The 20,318-nt window shown below is 37.0% G+C and overlaps 1 protein-coding gene across 3 annotated transcripts in view; it reads right to left on the bottom strand.

Annotated features, from left to right (window-relative positions):
* The window catches only part of LOC150087051 (uncharacterized), a 521,728-nt gene that overhangs the window by 188,981 nt on the left and 312,429 nt on the right, over nt 1-20,318 (bottom strand). For all 3 annotated transcript variants that reach the window (XR_016546863.1, XR_016546862.1, XM_090371782.1), the window contains exon 7: nt 15,116-15,224. Coding sequence is in view for 1 of the 3 variants with exons in the window: in XM_090371782.1 (XP_090227908.1) it covers nt 15,116-15,224 (109 nt within the window). In the remaining 2 variants the exon portion in view is untranslated. The remainder of the gene's footprint in view (nt 1-15,115; nt 15,225-20,318) is intronic.

Raw genomic sequence — 20,318 nt, 5'->3', positions numbered from 1 at the left:
CGGAGAATGCACTACACTTTCATCATTATCATATGTTCCATTATAAGAATCAATTCGGAATGCCTTCGTGATAGTCTTCTAAAGCACATTTCCGGAGGTCATGACCATAACAAAATAAAAACAATTGGCACTATCTCGTTTATTGGACTTTTCTGTTCGTGCAATCTATAATAAACAGGTAGTAAACACGATCTTATTGCATTTGCAATAATACTGATAGATGGAATTGTGTGGGTTTTTACGATTTTATGGTGAAATTTGTTTCTCCTTCATTGAAATCTTTACTCATATAAAACACATAAATACATTTTCAGCACTTCTCTTCATTCCTATTTACTTATTACAACGATGAAGGGAAAGAAATCAATGAAAAGTGCAAGCGGTGGCAGTGCTAGGAAACGAAACAAAATTGATTTAAAAATGAAGATGAAAATGATTAAGAAGTAAGAAGCAAAACAAATTTTGTCATCTATTGCATGGGAATTAGGTCTCGCTGTTTCAACAGGAAATACTATTTAGTAGTAGTATTAGAGGCACGTAGTGCAAAAACACAAGTGTATGAGTTTTTTTTTTTTAAATGAAAACCCCAAACGAGAGGTATTTGAACCTATAGTACTTCGTACCGTGCATGGGTTGGAGGTTGAGAAGACGAAAGAAGATATTTATTGACATTAGATTTGAATTTCTGTAGACTATAATTTTCAGGAAATACATACGACGGAAGGTTGTTCCAGAAAACAGCAGCTGAATGAATAAACGAGGAAGATGAAAAGTTGGTTCTGTGAGTTTGAAGTTGGACGGCAAATGGATGTTGGCGGCACGTGTTCAGACTGTTTTGAAAGAGAGAGTGGGAATAATAGAAGCCAATTTCCACAAGAACAGTGCCCATGAAAGTATCTGTAAAAAAGGCATAAAATTTCTTATTTTTTTTTGTTAGGAGCATTAGCAACTAAGGGCATATTGCTCCGGGATATGCGGTGGTCATTCCCTGACCTTTCCGCATCCTCCGTATTTGGTGGTGACGGGTTCGAACCGCGGTCTAATCAAGAAGCGTGTGCTACGCACTGCTGCTCCTTCCCACCTGGCTACAAAGGTACCATAAAATTTCTTATGCAGAAGAAATAAGTCTATGAGACAGCGAGTGGAGAGACTCTGTTAGAGAGGAGTCATTAATTAACCTAACTGCTCTCTTCTGAATGGAATCTAGAAGCCTGAGAGAGGTTTTGGGGGCACCGCCCCAGATGTGCAAACAATATTCCATGGTAGGGCAGATTTGCGATTTTTACAGAGTGAATATCTGTTTGGAAGAAAAGTAACGCTGAGAGCGAAAGAGAAAACCAAGTTTTTTTGATGCAGAGGAAGAAATATTTGTAATGTGCTTGTGCCAAGAGAGATTGGAAGTCAGGGCAATCCCCAAAAGAGAGAGATCAACTTGCCTAGAAATCGGAGTGTCACCAAAGATAAGAATAGGAGCCGAAGAATCCTTTTTTGCAAGAGATAAGACAAGACTGAGTTTTAGAAGGATTGAAATCAACTAAGTTGTCTTTGCCCCACTGGAGAATTACCTGGAGATCAGCATTTAAGGAATCGGTAGCAGATATTCGAGAAGCTGAAGCTGATTGAGCAGGGCTTGTAAGTTTCTTATTTGGTTTTTAGGAGCATTAGCAACAAAGGCCATATTGCTCTGGGGATATACACTGGTCACTCCCTGACCTTTCCGCATTCTCTGTATTTGTTGGTCACAGGCTCAAACCCCAGTCTAATCAAGAAGCATGTGCTACGCACTGCCGCTCCTGCCCACCTGGCTATGGAGGCACCATTGAGAAGGGAAAGGTTTCTCAAAATGGAAAGTGGAATGCAATGTGCTATCATTGGCAAAACTATGGATAGGATTTCCAGTCAATGGAAGGTCATTAATATACAAGAGGAAAAGAGTGGGGGAAAGTACTGAACCTTGGGGGACACTAGCATTAGTGGAGAAGTTATGACACAGACCCAACTACCATCACCCTGAGCAATCAGAGAGAAAACTGGATAACCAATAACAAAAAACAGTTGGCAAACATTAAGATGGAAGCTTTTTAGAAGACCTTCATGCCAAACACGATCGAAAGCCTTTGAGATGTCAAGAGCAACTGCTTGTGTTTCAACGAACTTTTCCATTGAATTTGTCCATAAATGGGTAACATAAGCCAGAATATCACCAGTGGATCGACACTGCTGGAATCCATACTGGTTGATCAGACGGAAGGTTTCTAGGTAGTTTAAGAGTTGGAGGTTAATTGATTTCTCCATTACTTTAGAAAGAGTACAAGTAATTGCAATGGGACGATAATTAGATGGGAGGTATTTGTCGCCCTTTTTAGGAACTGGCTGGATATGAACAAATATCCAAGCAGAAGGAAAAACACCTTTGGAATAAGAAAGTGAATAAAGGTGGCAAAGAATGGGAGTAAGTTAAGGAGCACAGGTTTTGAGAACAAGTGGAGAAATACCATCATGACCTGGAGCTTTCTTAGCGTCAAGATTAGTCAAAATTCTTCTGACGGAAGACCACAGGAGGTATCGAATGGAGTGCGTTGGGAATGGTGGGAAGTGTTTTACCAAGATCATTAGTACATGAGTTGGAAGAAAAACGGGATGCTAACAGGTCAGCTTTATCCTTGGCTGAAGTGACAACAGAACCATCTGGTGTTGACAGAGGTGGGAGCAAAGATGGGCAAAAGGCAAGTTTTCTACTCTTAGTCTGTTCAAAACCTAGTTTGGACTGATTAATAACTGCTTTACAACTGTTGTGAGCTTTGGTGTAGGCAGAAAATTAAACTGAAGAATTGGAAACAAGACAATTACGTTATGCAACGTACTTCTCTTGAACAGCCTTGGCACATTTATTGGAAAACAAAGGTTTAGATAAAGGACAAGATTTCAAAGTGGAGAGTGGAATAAAGGATTCCATTCCTACAAGAATAATTTCACTGACAGGATCTGAGCAAATGTTGACATCATACGTTTTGAAACAGTAATCCAACCAAGGAAAAGAAATCTCGCAGTTCATCCCATTTTTTGCATTATTGTAATGCCAAACAACACGAGATTTGGAACAGCCACGAGATAAAGGCTCCATTGGAGAAGAGACAATTACCAAGTTGTGATCTGAGGCGCCTAAAGGACCACTCACTTTCACCGTGTACTTAGAAGGGTTGTTTGTGAGAAAAAGATCAAGTGTGTTGGCTGTATGGTTAGGATTGTCCGGTATTCTTGTAGGTAAATGAACAACAATCTGTGCAAGGTCATTAGTAATTGCAAAAGCCTCAGCATCTCGACCAGCTGGGTCGGTATGACTAGAAAACGGAAGCCAGCTGGAGTTGTGAACATTAAAATCACCAAGGAAAATTACCTCACTGTTAGGAAAGTTGGACTGGAGAAAGTCAAGTTGTAAAGAGAGGAATTCAAAGAGCTCCAAATGATTAGTGGGGTTGGGAGAACAGTAGAGACAACAGATGAATTTGATACAATGAGGTAGAGAGATTTTAAGCCAGAGAATATCGAAGAGAGGAGATTACAAATTACCAAGTCTCCGACAGGGAATATCAGAACGGACATACGCACAAGTACCACCTTTGAGGTGAAAGGAATCATACAGCGAATAATTTGGGCAACTGAGATGAGCAGTAGTTGATTCAAACGATATCTGAGATTCAGTCAGAAAAAGTACATGGGGTTTGGAAGACTGCAAGTGGAAATGGACATTGTTGAGATTAGAACTGAGACCACATATATTTGTGAAATGAACTAGGACGTGTTTGGGAGGTTTACATCTTTTCACAGATAAGCTTACTCTATTAGTTTGACAATTCATGGTGTATTCAATAGTAAGAAAAAGTGGAGGGGGACATGCTGTATGAAGTAATAAAATTTTTGGATATGCTGTGACATGGTAAAAATATACCCAGATCCTTGACATAATGTGGCCTCGACAATGTCCCCCCGCACAAACACACACTACTCGGACTACCTCCAGTCACTATTTGGCAGAGCAGAGGCAGCGAGATTATACACAAGCTGATCCAGAAACCTCCTAAAGAGTTACCAATAGGTTCGGTCCGGTGTACTATCTAGCGGCCAGCCTGCGAACACCTTTTAGAGCTGTACCCTCAAAATGTAAGGACGATTGGATCTCGCCATGATGTTCATCATTACCTCAAAAGTTATCAGTCATAATGCATGATGGAAGAGATGGGGAAGGGTTGATCGGAACTTAGCTCTGGAGACTAAACATGGGTTACCTCACTTCAAGCTTCCAATAAGCAAAGTGGTGGTATTGCACCGGTTGAAGAGAGTCATCTACCACCTAGTATTGCCCGGTAACACTGAGGTGTGGCATTCCTCCATGTGGTGCAGGCGCCACACCTCTACACCTGTTTACGTTGGTTCACACCTGGATGGTCACCCAGTGCTTATGCATGGAGGTTATTACTAACAGTACCACCATCGTGAAGGTGCAAGCAGAGGATTTGGCTGTCACAGACCATCCGGACTTCGCCGAAATTGGTTCTACTTGACTTGAATGTTACCCAAATATCAGTTCCAGCAGTGTTTTTGACTCCCAGGTAGCATGTACAGCTTGTCTTGCATATCTGAGAGAATGTCTGTGACAACCTCATGACTGCTTATGTAGCATCAGCCAAAAAAAAAAAAAAAAAAAAAACAATTCCACACAACCATTCTCTCTAAAAGTTTATCCAGTTCCTCCTTGAATTTATTTAAACTATCAACTTCACAACAACAGATGGAAGTTTGTTCCAGCAATTAACCACCCGCTGGCTAAAAGCAAATTTCTGTACATCTATTCTACAACTGTCTTTCCTCAATTTGAATTTATGCCCACTTAGGTTCTTAGTCTGAGTAAGCATAAGAATCCCATAAGAATTCAGCATGCTCAACCTTATCAAGGCCTTATACACCTCAATCAGATCACCTTGCAGGTGCCTAGTCTCCAGCCACTGCAATTTGCAGTACTTAAGCCTTTCTTGGTAAGAGGATCCCTTCGTTCCCCTCACCCATCATGTTGCCCTTTTCTGTACTTGCTCAAGCAACTCTACATCCTTCCTAAAATGAGACCTCCAGACCTGTATGCAGTACTCGAGCCATGGCCTGGCCATTACCTTACACAAAGGGATAATCATCTCCTTTCCCTACTTGCAAAATTCCTGTTTATCATTGACAATACCCCATGAACTGCTCTGGCATCCTGTCTGCATTGCTCAGAAAACTTCATATCTGAATGCACAATCAATCCCAGGTCCTTTTCATTTTCCACCACCATAAGTGTAGTACCACACAGTTGGTATGTTCCTCTGGGGTTACTTCCACCCATAGGCAGTACTTTACATTTGTCAATGTTGAACTTCAGTTGCCACTTCTCAAGCCCATATGGCCAAATTTTATAGATTCTGTTGCAGTAGAATACTGCCATTAATGTCATTAACAACCCTGCCAACCTTATTATTATCTGCAAACTTCAACACTAAGCCAGATATACCTTCATCAATATCATTGATAAATAGAGAAAACAACAGTGGGCCTAACACTAGACGCTGTGGGACTCCGCAAATAACATTAGTCCACGAAGAGCAGCTTCCATTGAATACCACTCTCTGTCTTCTCCCACTCAACAACCCTTTTATCCATTGGAGCAACTTGCCCTCAATACCATACTGCTCCAATTTGTACAGTAACCTTCCACGTGCAAAAGTTTTTCTGAAATCCAAGTATATGATATCAAAATTGTTTTTGCATCTAGTTCCTTTGTAACCACATAATAGTATCCAATCAAATTTGTCAGACAAGACTTTCCCTTAACAAATCCATGCTGTGTTTGAATTCTTGTGGCAGTCTTGTCTAGATGAACCTGCAATGCATCTTTAACCAGTGACTCCATTATTTTACCCGGAACAAAAGTTAAACCAATTGGTCTGTAATTACTCGTGTCACCTTTAGATTCCCCTTTGTGAATTGGTGATAGATTTGCACATCTACAGTCCATGGGGACTTCGAATCCAAGGATGCTCTCATAATTATTGCTTAGTCCTTTGCCACCTCCTTTAATATAACTGGATTGGTCCCATCCACCCTAGGTGCCTTTCTTATGTTTAACTTCAACTATTTCTCCTCCACTTTGCTCTTAGTTAATACAAAATCATTACGCACCCTGTTAGAGTTTGATAACTTCTGGCATTTTCGTCCTTTAATAATTCCTCATGTATGAATGTAGATGGAAAATACCCATGCAGATTATCAGCTATCTCAGCAGGATTATCAACAGTCGAACCATTGATATCAAGTGGACCAATCTGATTCATTCCCTTCCTTTTAGAGTTTATGTAAGTAAAGAAGTCCTTGCTGTTTTTCTTAGCATCCTTTGCCAAAGATTTCTCATAATCTGCCTTCACTTGTCTAAACTCCATTGTGACTTGATTACAGACCAGCTTATATCTGCCACGGACTTCTGTGTCACCTGATAATTTATAAGCATCCTATGCATTTTTCTTCTCTGCCACATCTCATTATTTCATCTGACATTCATTTAGGCTTAAACCTTGAACAATATTGGTTAATCAGTATGAAAAACCTAGTAGCTTCCATGATCAATTCTTTAAATGCTTCCCACTTAGAATTTCTTGTTGATAATATCATCAGTTGGTCCCACTGTGCAGAATTTAAAAACTCTGAGACCACCGCAGTCACCTTTACAGAAGCAAAAACCATCCCCTTTATCCCCAGTGGTTAAATTATATTTATATATTTAAGTAAATTCCACATCAGTACACTGTGATCACTGCCACCTGGTTCCATTATCTGCAAATTCTTAATGCACGAATAATCACGCTGATAACCAGATCAAGAAGTATTACCCTCACCGGTTGCCTCTCAAACATGCTGCTGTAGAAAACAATCATCCAATAAATCCACAAAAGTGTTGCTAGTGTACAAGTGACCACCCGCCCAAGTTCCAGTCAATATCTGGGAAGTTAAAATCCCCCATTATAACACCATTTGATTTCCTGACCCATTCTATTTCTCTGTACAATTGTTTGCTGTAGTCATTAGCCTATAATACACTCCTACTCTCATTTTTCCTTACCCGGTGCTTATGTCCCATCAATCTGACTCAACATTGCACTGTCCATCTATGTCAACTGGATGCACTTCCTTAGATTTTATGTTTTTCTTAATTAACAGTATAACCCCCCCCCCACCCTTTCTATACACATTGTACTCTCCAAATTCCAATTCTGCATTCCTAATATCTGTGTGAAACCATGTCTCTGATATCCCAACAATATCTGCCTTTGATGTCTTGACCACCACTTCAAATTCATCAAATTTATTTAATATACTTCTAGCATTGGTGTACATGCAAGTATACGTGCACCATTCTTATTCTTAGTTACCCTAACACAGCCCATGTATTTATTTGTTTCATGATGACTGAAATCAGTCCCTGAAACCTCCAGCAACCTGCCCTCCAGGCCGCTGCTCATTCTAACAGAAGTAGTGCAAGAATCACCTTCACCTCTGCCTGCAGCTACTTTTAACCTTTTAGTCTGTGAATCCCCAGAAGCTAGCAGTTTTCCAACCCACCTACCGCTGCCTCGATAGCATCAGCAAACACTCTTGCACCCATTCTATTTAAGCGTATCTCATTCCTGTAGAAGCAGTCTCTCCTGTTAACAAGCACAGACCACATGCTTGTTAACAGGATCAATGCATTTAAGATCAAGTGATCAGAAAATAGCATTCAGGTGCTATAACAAAGATGGAAAGGCTATTAATAATATGGATGGAAAATTAAATTCAGAAGCAAGTGCTCTTGATTCTAATGGCCATTCAAGCAAAAGCATTTAGAAAGATATTAAGGATAAGTATGGCGAATCCCAAGCCAGGTTCGTGGCAAGCAACGGGTGGTTTAATAGGTTCAAGCATCGTGTTGGTTTCCACATTGGTTTCCATGTTAAAGTAAAATTCTTGTAATTTTACACACACTTTTGTAATTTTCTACACTTTTTAAATTATTCCTGTGCATCAGATTAAAATAAAAAAAAAAAAAATTTGAATAAATAATTTATTTATATGTTGGTCGAACATTTCTTTTTTGCTTAAATCAAATTCAATGCACATCATTGTGAGTGTTGCATAAGCCTTTAGTAGGGAAATTCCGACTTATGTAACATTTGACTTAGAGTTCTGTGGAATGCAACCCTTATGTAACTCGGAGAGTAGCTGTGTATATATATAAAACCTTGATGATGAAACTGAATATATAGTATGCATGAAATTTTTAAGTATTGGATGGTAGTCACTTAAAATGAAGAAAACATAAGCAGTATTATGTCCAGCCTTCTAAGCATTTGGAAGCAAACAAGAAAATGCTACCCCTCACTATGTGACAAAGCTTTAATAATACTACTATTTTTCCACACCAGAGAACTGCCACCTGGATGCAGTGGTTTCCTCAGGGTTTCACATTAACACTGCCAACGTGTAGCGTATTATTCTTGGCCCCTGTCTTTTGTTTTGATCCTGGCAATAGATGCTGCTATACTTTATCCGAGTTTTATTTAATCAAATTTATCATTTTTTCTTAAATGTAATACTCCTGGACATGCCACCGTGATGAGTAGCATTGCTTCTATGTACCATTCTTAGCAACAATAAAGATAATTCATTTATTTATTTATTTCCCTCTGCAGGTTCTTCAAAACATCTAATTCTTTTTTAATGAACAGTATTCCAATGAAGAATTAAAATAATGTGCACTGCTCCTCAAAAATGTGATAAGGTAGAGAGAGTACTACTCAAAAGTACTGAAACTGTGTCCATAAATGTTTTAACTTCACATCATGCCAATGTGGAAATAATATTATCTTTCAACATATACTGGAGAGAAAAGGAAAACTGAATACAAGTCTATACTGGAAGCTATTCGGCAAGTAGTAACTATTTACAACTGGCTTGCTAGGAATTTTAAAATTTTGCTATAACATAAAAGTAAAAATAAAATGAGAAATTAGAACAGTAACAGAAAATAGCACTCAAGTGGCAACACCATACGACTGACACAGTAAATGTTGAACCAAAATATATAACAGAAATTAGAATATAGAGGGCAGTATGAGCATGGGTAAACTAACCAACTCACTACTACCTTGTGAAATAAACTGACTAATTATAATTTTAAGAATATTAAATTGAAAAAGTAGGAATAACAAACATCGGGGCAGCATTAATGCTGAACCACCACATATTGCTTTAAAATACAAAATAAAATAATTAATTCAATGCCAGTAACAGGGCAAACGAAATGAGCGAAAATGAAATAAACCATATATCTTAAGATAACAAAAAAGGGGGAGGATAGAAGAAAGGGTATTGCAGAAGGAAATGTTCCTAAAATAATTTAGAACAAGCCAAAAGTTACAATATTATGTAACGAATTATAATTTAGAATCCAACTGAGGATAATTTAATGGCGCCCCCCCGAATGGCACCCTGTTCCGAATTATGTGAAATATCCGAATTATGTGAACAAACGATGTCTTACTTGTCCCATGATGGATAACTCCGAGACCAACTTTAATTCTGACTCCACTCCTTTCTGTAAAACTAATAATGTTGTAATACTAACTAACTCTCAATATTAGAATTAACGGACATAGATCCAAGAGCTTTCATTTGGCTCAAATTTTGATACAGATATAGAACTTTTCCACTTCCACCATCATGGTTTTAACAACGTCAAAATTAAAATCATTGCTACCATCAATGATAATTATGAAAATTTATTTATATGTGCACATAAGACTTTATATCCTTATGGTTTAAATAACAAATTCTTTAACAAAATCTTTTTAAGTAATGGTTGTTTAAACACTAACCACTGTATTTACAACCTTTTTTATCTTAGTATCTTAGTCATTTCCTCAACGATAACAAATGTAGATACAAATTTGGAAATAAAATGTACTGACATTACAGGCATATTCGGCACAATTTTAGCAATATTATAGATATTATTATCTATAATAATAGACAATTTGCAAAGACAGCAAACTACTTTGGAAAATTACCGGGGGTGTAAATCCCCATCTCTTAGATGGGTTCCTGGTAATCTGTTGTGTAAAGAGACTTGTACCATTACAACTAAGATTAAATGACTTAAATGCATAAATGATGCTGTCCTTTTTTTTCCCATTTGATCTTGTTTAGAGGTCGCCTTGTTCATATTGCTTCTAATTGGTGGGTGCTATTTCTCTAATCGTATATGTCAGTAGAGGGAGCTTTGAACTTTCTTTCATTTCATGCTGTAACTCGGGACAGTTACTTTTTGGTAGCTCTGATGTATCGGTAAAATCTTTGCATTTTTCTGAAAGAATTGTCTTGTGGTACTTGATACTAGCTTTTACCACGATGTTCATTTATGCATTTAAGTCGTTTAATCTTAGTTGTAATGGTACAAGTCTCTTTACAAAACAAATTACCAGGAACCCATCTAAGGTACGGGGATTTTCATCCCCAGTAATTTTCAAAAGTAGTTTGCTGTCTTTGCCTCTATTTTTATCTATTTGCTATCTAACTCTCATATCTTATGCCTCAAAATCTATTAGAGTGATTCTAGGGAAATTGTGGGCACTACTACTATTCCTGTTGCCTTTTCCTCTCACCTATTTCTTGGGCCTATGCCCTTGCTCTGCTTTTTCCTGCCAATTAAGCTACAGAAACATAAACACTTGTGTAAATACTCTAATAATGTAAGAGTAAAACTATCCGTAGGGCTAGCAGTTATATTTTGCCAGTCAGCCATCGTATGTTTTTTATTGCGAGTTTCATATTTTGCACGTTTAGCAAATTATGCTATTCTTAACTTCAATTTGATCTTAAAGCTATTATGTATACTATATTTAGTATATATTAATGACTGGCATATAACTCGAAGACACAGGTGGGTCATGTTGTTATTGATGGCATATATTGAGAGGCGCTAGCCCCAAGTTGACGTGCCTTTCAATGTAAGCCTTATGTAGTAATGACAATACGATACTTTTGATTTGTTATTTTGTTAATATTTGATTTAGTATAAATCAAATATCACTATAATTAGCGAAGGCTAATAGTATGCATGAAATTTTTAAGTATTGGATGGTAGATATTACAGTTCTTATACAGGGTGTCTCAAAAATATTGGTTCAAATGTTTAGGGGAGGTAGGTAACATCTAAAGGAATGTGAATCGCATAGGAACCCATAACCAGAAACGTCACGGGAAAGTAGTAGCAGAGGCACAAGATGCAGAAATGACACAAGACAGTAATTAGTGGCAAACATTTATTTGACATAATATTAACAATGGAGAATGAGATAGATGCATTTCATGATGTTACAACAGATGCTCGAAGGTTCCACCATGAGACGCGATGCATGCGTGACACCGACACAGCATGGATTGGCGGACACACCTGGAGTTTCTTTCACAGTAGCAGCAGTACAGACGTCTTGCCCCAAGATCCATTTACATCTCCACAGGCAATTCATACACGATAGATTTGAGGGCCCCACCACAGAAAGAAATCAAGACTTGATAAATCAGGTGAGCGTGGGGGCCAGGCAACGGGTCCACCACGGCCAATCCATCGATGCCCAAAACGCCTGTTCAAATGGTCACGAACACATCTTCCATAATGGGCAAATGCCCCGTCATGTTGAAACCAAATGTTGTGTCTCACATTTGCTGGAACATCATCAAGTAACCCTAGTAGAACTTGTTCAAGAAAAATCCGATATTTAGCGGAGTTCATGCGGGATGGTAACAGGTATGGGGCGACTAAGCAGTCACCGACCATACCTGCCCACACATTTATTGCGAAACGATGTTGTGCCGCATGGTGGTTCACACCGTGTGGGTTGTCGTGAGCCCACACATGAGCATTGTGCTGATTGAATAAGCCTTCCCGAGTGAAATAAGCCTCATCTGTGAACAAAACATGGGCTGGAAAATTCAAGTCTTGAACACTTTCTTGGAGAAACCACTGTGCAAAAGCCACACGTGCAGGATGATCTTGGGAGAAGCAGTAACTGAACCCTTTGGAGATGAAAGGGGTGTAAGGAATCGTGGTGCCAGACACGCTGTACACTGCAACGAGACACTCCTAAGGCAGAGGCAACGGCACGTGTGTTGGTAGTAGGATCATTCTGGACGGCATTCAACACTTTTTTTCATGGCGGGAGTTCCCGTCGAACGTGGTCTGCCCACACTACTCCTGTTACCTCTAAATGACCCATAATTGCACAAATTTTGATGCACACGCACAAACAAATGGTGGTCCGGTACATGTCTGTCTGGGAAGCGTTCTCCATAAATTCGTTGAGCGGCTTATCCATACACTAGGTGTATGGATAAGCCCTCTGCTTATCCATACACTAGGTGCATGTCTGCCAGCTCACAGTTCGTATATCGATGCATGCTCTTTGTGCGGTGACTACTGCTTGAATGAGTAAACCAGAAATTACGGTGACGTTTCCGGTTATGAGTTCCTATGTGATTCACATTCCTTTAGATGTTACCTACCTCCTCTAAATGTTTGTACCAATATTTTTGAGACACCCTGTATTTTAGCAAGTGTATGTAATGTTTAATCAAAGCTGATGGCATTAATTCATCCTGACAATTTTACTTTTCATTTGTTTATATCATTTAGATATTAGAGATTTTATTTCTTTTGTATTTATATATATATACAGTGGTACCTTGGTTTGCGAGCATAATTCGTTCCGGAAACGTGCTCGTAATCCAAAGCACTCGTATATCAAAGCGAATTTCCCCATAAGAAATAATGGAAACCCAGATGATTTGTTCCAAAACTCAAAAATATTCATATACTGTAAAATGATTAATACAAAATACATACCTTTTTATATTTTTAATATTTAAATTTAATATACATAAAGCAATCGAATTTATTAATTATTGGGTAGGACGACTTTCACTGTCTCTAACGGAATCACTGCTATCTGTTGATTTTTTCTTTTTGTGCGACTTTAACAAGGAATCTTTCCAATGACACTTGCTTTTGCCTCCTTTTCAGGATTTCACGGAAATCAGATTCATCGCTCGCACTATTACAAAACGACGAGGCACGCTTGATACACATAAACAAAGCTGCACGCGTGTAGCCCGGTGGGCCGGAGGCCGGTGTGATTTTGGCCATAAACCGTAGTATGAGGCCACTATAAATTTTCCCGGGTAAGAATTTTTGACCCAGTCCGCCTCTGTTTATCGATATTGTTTTTTTTTTTCTCTCTGAATCTACAGTGTCTTCGCCAGGATGCTTCCTTTTCACACCTCTTAATTATTTTACTCATTTTTAGGGAATAAAGCACAATTACAAAACGAGGAGGCACGCTTGATACACATAAACAAAGCTGCGCGTGTAGCAACTGAATAAACAACACCGTAAAGGCAGAGACAACTCTATTAACACCTCACATTTTACTAAAGCACATTTCTAGGGGTTACTACCATAAAACAATAAAAACAATTTCTAGTTTCTTGCGAGTGGAATCTGTTATAAACTGGTAGTAAACTCGATCTAATTGCATTTGCGATTATACCGATAGCTGGAATTGTGTTGGTTTTTACGTTATTATGGTGAAATGTGTTTCCCCTTCACTGATATAAAAAACCATAAATACATTTTCAAAATCTTCTCTTCATTCCTATCGGGTTGCGTTCGGTTGGGGTGATTCTGCGTTCGACTGCCATTTCTTGTAAACACAAAGGCGCTTCGTGCATAAGCGAATTCGGTTCGTGTTATATAAGATATCGTTCCCCTATTTATAAATCGTGTATGATCGAATTCGTGTAGTGTAAACACGTGTTATACGAGGACTGACTGTACTCGTATTGCAAGACCTCGCTCGTTTATCAAGTTAAAATTTATTAAAAATTTTTGCTCGTCTTGCAAAACACTCGCATACCAAGTTACTCGTAATCCAAGGTACCACTGTATATATATTTTTTTTTTTACGTAAAATGCATTTTGATTTTTGGGCTTCCACAGAATGCTTTCTAATAAATAAAACATAATATTGTATGAGGATTGGGATTTTTGTGTTCCTACATGACTGAAAATTTTACTTGAAGCCAAATGAAATTACTTATATATTATTGCATGCCTTAAAATAGCAGCATTAATATTAAGAGATCTAGAAAAGCCAAAACAGTAAAATAAAACAGTATCATCCCAGCTTTTATAGCTAGCCACGATTTTAGCTCCTCAGAATTTCAGGAACCTGATATTCTGGAAACTCTATAAGGATTTCTATAAAGTATTAAAAAAATACATCCACAGGAGGTTCTGATTAAGATATGAAGATTTTACAACGGTCTCTCTATCTCTCTTTCTTAGCTTTGTATCCCGGTGGAATTAACTAGAGGGCAAGATAGTTAATATTTAGTTTTAGTATTAGAAGTGGAAAATGATGCAAGAAAGTAAGCTTATATAGCATCAGCAAAAAAAAAAAAAACAAAAAAAAACACACACATACACTATCCATCTCATCTCCTCTAATAATCTGTCAATTCATCCTCAAATTTATTCACACTGCTGCTTTCACAACTTCAGATGGAAGTTTATTCCAACAATGAATGACTGGCTGAGAACAAATTTCTGCACATTTTTCCTACAATCATTGTTTTTAATTTAAAAATATGTACCCTTATGTGTCTAGGTAAGAATTAGGATGCCATCTGCATTTAATTTACTCTATCCATTTAAGGCCTTAAATACTTCAGTCAGGTCTCCTTGCAGTTTCCTAGTTTCCAGATGCTGCAATTTGCAGAACTAATGTCTTCTTTATATCCATTTTATAATAAGATTTTTTTTAGTGAAAGGGAACTGTTGGAACAAACTGTGACTCAATCTTATAGAAGTAGGGAGCATATATAAATTTAAGAAAGGTCTGAACAGAACCTTAGCGAAATGTTTCTTTTTTTTTTTAAATATCAACCCTAACATATCTTCAATAAGAATAATTTTTTTATTAAACATAATTCTTACCGTAATCCAAGCCGTGACAAATTTTTGAGATTACCAATGGTATCTGGAATGTCTACCAATTCATTATGGTGCACATCTAAGGTTGATAACTGTATACAGTTTCCAATTTCTGTACAAGAGAGAGAAATAAAGGAGTTATATTATGGAAGGCAACAAAAAAAGTATCCATGATGTAACTGACACAAAAATATCAACTTAGTTATACAGTAATTGAAATTACTCAATCGCCTTATTTTCTCCAACACAACCACTGTAACAAATATTATTTGCTGTATAATTCCATCATATATCCATCTAGTGAAATATTTAAATTTATATATAAAAAGTTTATATTATGGTGATTTCGCAAGATAACAAAAAAACAAATCCTCAAAACAAATATTTGTCAATATACTAGTAGTTAAACTTGGCATCTTTAATGATTTACAAAATTAAACACTACTATACTATATAAGAGAATCATCGCAAATTGCAACAAGTAATGAATTAAAAAAAAAATAAAATAAATAAATCAAATTCCAGTTATCTAATGAAGAAATAAAAAAATTAAGAATAAACAGGGGCTTACACTGGCCCACAGAAGAGTAATGGCATGGTATCCTACAAAACGTGTGGCACAAATGAAGCTTGAAATATGAGGACACTCCCCACTGAACCAATCTAATAACATAAAAGAAAGGGAAACCACAGGAATGCATTGGCACTTCACAACACACATTTCTGTTATGGCCTGCTAATAGCAAAAGAACCATGGATGCCCCTACAGAAGATTCAACAGAAAACTTTCTCTCTGGAGCAGATAGTTTTTGTTAGCAGTTAACAAAAAATCAAGGCATATTGTAGTTAACAAAAATCACAGCACATTAAACAGGTTCTCTGACATTTGGGTGGCAGGAAATGTGTTAACAGGAATGGAATTTTAAGGAAACCACAGCATGAATTTTTTTAAGGAGGACTCTGTGTGACCAATCTGATTAACTACTATGATGCAAACAATCATTTTGATCACACAAATTTCAGTAAAAATTTTGATGCTGTTCCATACATGAAAAAAAAAATAATAATACAATAAAAAATCCTGTATAAATTGAAGCAGGTGGCAGTAGGGGCAAGTTACTGATATGGATAATTATATTAATGAAGTCCTTCAGGGTTCACTTACCAGAAAACTTTAGTCTTTTCAAGAATAAAGAGACTTTGGAAAGTAGGCACTTGTAAGGTTTAAAGTATTAAATGAATTGAGTAAATTTAATTTTCATGGACAACACACACAAGGAAACAAACTTAAAATGAAAAGGGATGACTGTAGGACGAAAGTGCACAAATTTGCTTTCAGCCAGAGAGGAAATGATTGTTAAAACAAACTTCCATCTGGTGTTGTGGAAGTGGGTAGATTGAATAAATTGAACTAAGGAATATGATATTAGAGGTGATGGACAATTGAGGTGGGTAGTTTTACTTTTATGCCCAAAATCGGGTCGAACCTTGGTAAGCCGAGTCGCAATCACCACAAGAACCGAGCGATTGTTCAGTATAGTGTGTAACTTCTGTATTGGCCTAGCTACAATTTTAAATTTGGTATCTTTAAAGAATCTGTTAAGCTGTTTGTGCCACTGTTCAACATACGGGACAGAAATAAAGTATTTTTTGATATTACTATTGTTGATTGGTGCAGTATTTTGTATCCTATCCTTAGCTTGTATCCTAATTCGGTTTATTGTGGTAATGGAATAACTGCTGTTTAAGAATCTGCTAGTTAATATTTGTATTTCTGAGTCCAAAGCAGATTCTGTCGTTGAATATTTATAGGCATTTAGAAATTGATTAAAGATAATCGATCTTTTGTAGGTGAATGGATGATAGCTATTATAATGTAGAAGCATACTGGTTTTTGTAGGTTTTCGACAGATGCTAAATTGTATTTTATTCGAGTCCCGGGTAAGTGTGAAATTTAGAAAGTTTAATGACTTTGTATCTGTATCCTCCCTTTCCAATGTAAATTTGAGTCTAGAATGAATATTATTAAATGAATGTAAAATGTCTTATATAGTACTACTATCGGTAATAACTAGAACATCGTCTAAATACCTCCCATAGTATGTGATACTGGTTCGAAAAGGTGTTAAATGTATCTGCTCAATTGTTGAGAGATAGATCTCTGACATTAAGCCACTCAAGGCTCAAACCCATTGGTAATCCAAAAATTTGTTTGTACACCTTGTCTCGAAAGGTGATGTAGTTATAATTTACCACCATGAAAACTACCTAAAAAACAATACGTAATTGATATTGAATTTGGACTTCGTAATGTTCCACAAAAAGATGTATTTATTCAACAAGTTAATCAAGTAGTGAATAACATTAAAGAAACGCGACTTCCTAAATTGAATACACATGACAGTTCAGCTTTACAAGAACTTTGGGGAAATAAGGACATTATTATACAGAGTGCAGACAAAGGAGATACAGTGGTAATAATAGATAAACATGATTATATTAATAAGTTAGATTCAGTTGTGTCAGATACCGCCACTTATCGTGAAGTAGACCCGGCACTGTTTACCAATTTGGTCAATCAATACAATAAAATGTTAACCACGTATCGAAAAAACGACTACATTACTATGGTTCAGTTAAAGGAATTGAAGTCCAGAACATACAATATTCCGGCACTTTTCGGTCAGGTAAAATTACACAAGACTGGGTTTCCTATTCGACCTATTGTTTCCTACAGGAACGCGGCATTTTCATCCTTAGCCACACATGTATATAACATTATAAAACCTTTTAGACAGGTAATACAATTTGGGATTAAGAACTACGATACATTATTTAATAAGCTTAAAGACTGTAGACTCGGCGACAATGACAATTTATTCTCACTAGATGTTACCTCATTATATACGAATGTAAACGTCGAATACACATTAGATATTATTTGGGACATGTTAAATAAAAACTCGACACCAATTAATTATACGAAGCTACCTATTAAGGAAATTTTTCACTTAATTAAACTGTTAGTTGAGGTTAATTACATCAGCTTTCGAGACAAGGTGTACAAACAAATTTTTGGATTACCAATGGGTTTGAGCCCGAGTGGCTTAATGTCAGAGATCTATCTCTCAACGATTGAGCAGATACATTTGACACCTATTCGAACCAGTATCTCCGATAGTAGTACTATCCAAGACATTTTACATTCGTTTAATAATATTCATTCTAGACTCAAATTTACATTGGAAAGAGAGGATATGGATATAAAGTCATTAAACTTTCTAAATTTCACACTTACCTGGGGACTCGAATAAAATACAATTTAGCTATCGAAAACCTACAAAAACCAGTATGCTTCTACATTATAATAGCTATCATCCATTCACCTACAAAAGATCGATTATCTTTAATCAATTTCTTAATGCCTATAAATATTCAACGACGGACTCTGCTTTGGACTCAGAAATACAAATATTAACGAGCAGATTCTTAAACAGCGGTTATTCCATTACCACAATAAACCGAATTAGGGTACAAGCTAAGGATAGGATACAAAATACTGCACCAATCAACAATAGTAATATCAAAAAATACTTTATTTCTGTCCCGTATGTTGAACAGTGGCACAAACAGCTTAACAGATTCTTTAAAGATACCGAATTTAAAATTGTAGCTAGGCCAATACAGAAGTTACACGCTATACTGAACAATCGCTCGGTTCTTTCAGCGTTCGCAACACAAATTAATGATCTGGTATACAACATTTCTTGCGGTGATTGCGACTCGGCTTACCAAGGTTCGACCCGATTTTCTCTTAATATTCGTGTAAATCAACATGTAGCCTCAGTTCGTGCTTCTCGTTTGGCAGTGTCAGAATTAGCCTTTCATGCCATTAACGAAAAACATACTTTTTTATTTAACGAGGCAAAATACTTAACGTTCAACGTAATTATACGCGACTTAATTGCAGAAACCATTGAAATTAAATTACACGAGAATTCTGTTAATGTTCGGCGGCCACATTTGATCTCCAATGCGTGGACCTTTACGCGCATGCGCGAAGACAAATAATCTCTATTTAAGTATCAGGTTTAACCCGATTTGGTAATTTTCATTCCTGTGATCACGACATACGGTCGAAAAGCGTTGTCAGCTTCAGGAAGGAAAATCGTTTTGAATATTTTCGTTAGATTCTTTTAATTGCATTAATTTGATTTTTAATTGTTTTAATTTGATTTTTAATTGTGTTAAATTGATTATTTAATTATTTATATTTTACTCTAATGTACCGGTAAGTTTTCGGTTTTTCCGTTTTAATTTCTGGAGGGTATCATACGGAAGGGTTCTACGTACTACATTGAGGTAAACTCCTCTTATCATTTTACTAATATTATTATCAACGTAGAACATATTGAGTAGTACAGCTCTGATTCATACTATCTAGTTACTCATCTGTGAACAAATTCAATGGAAACATTTCATGAAACTCAAGTGGTTGCTCTTCACATTTCGAAGGCTTTTGATCATGTTTGGCACAAAGATCTTCTAAATAAGCTTCCATCTTAAGTTTGCCAACTGTTTTTTGTGATTGCATATCCAGTTCTCTCTCTGACCACTCACTGTGGGTAATGGTAGACAGCACTCTTGTCTTCTTACTTCAGCATTAGCATTAATAGAGGCACATGATGAAAGAAAGCAAGCTTATATAGAATCAGCCAAAAAAAACCCCTTCCCATTTCACCATTTAGTCACTCCAAAAGTTTGTCTAGTTCAGCACAGAATTTATTTAAGCTGTCAACTGCCACAATGACTGATGAAAGTTTGTTCCAGCAATCAACCACCCACTGAATAAAGGTAAATTTCCACACATCTATTCTACAACAGCCTTTCCTCAATTTGAATTTATGCCCCCTCAGGCACACAGACTTGAGGGGGGGATAAATTTTTACAGATCCTGTTGCAGCAGCATACTGTCATGAACGTTCTTGCCAACCTTTGTATAATCTGCAAACTTCAACATTTAGCCTGCTATACCTTCATCATCATTAATTAAGACAGAAAACAACAATGGGCTAAAAGAGGACCAAAGGAGGACACCACTAATAACATTGCTACCACTCTGTCTTCTCCCACAGAACCATCCCTTTAGCCATAGCAGCAACTTGCTCTTAATGACACACTGCTCCAACCTGTACAGTAGTCTTCC

The sequence above is a fragment of the Mastigoproctus giganteus genome, chromosome 4 (assembly GCF_048544385.1).
Source record: "Mastigoproctus giganteus isolate SK-2022 chromosome 4, ASM4854438v1, whole genome shotgun sequence".
NCBI lineage: Eukaryota > Metazoa > Arthropoda > Arachnida > Uropygi > Thelyphonidae > Mastigoproctus > Mastigoproctus giganteus.
The sequence above is the reverse complement of the archived record's forward strand: the minus strand, read 5'-3'. Positions and strand labels throughout refer to the sequence as shown.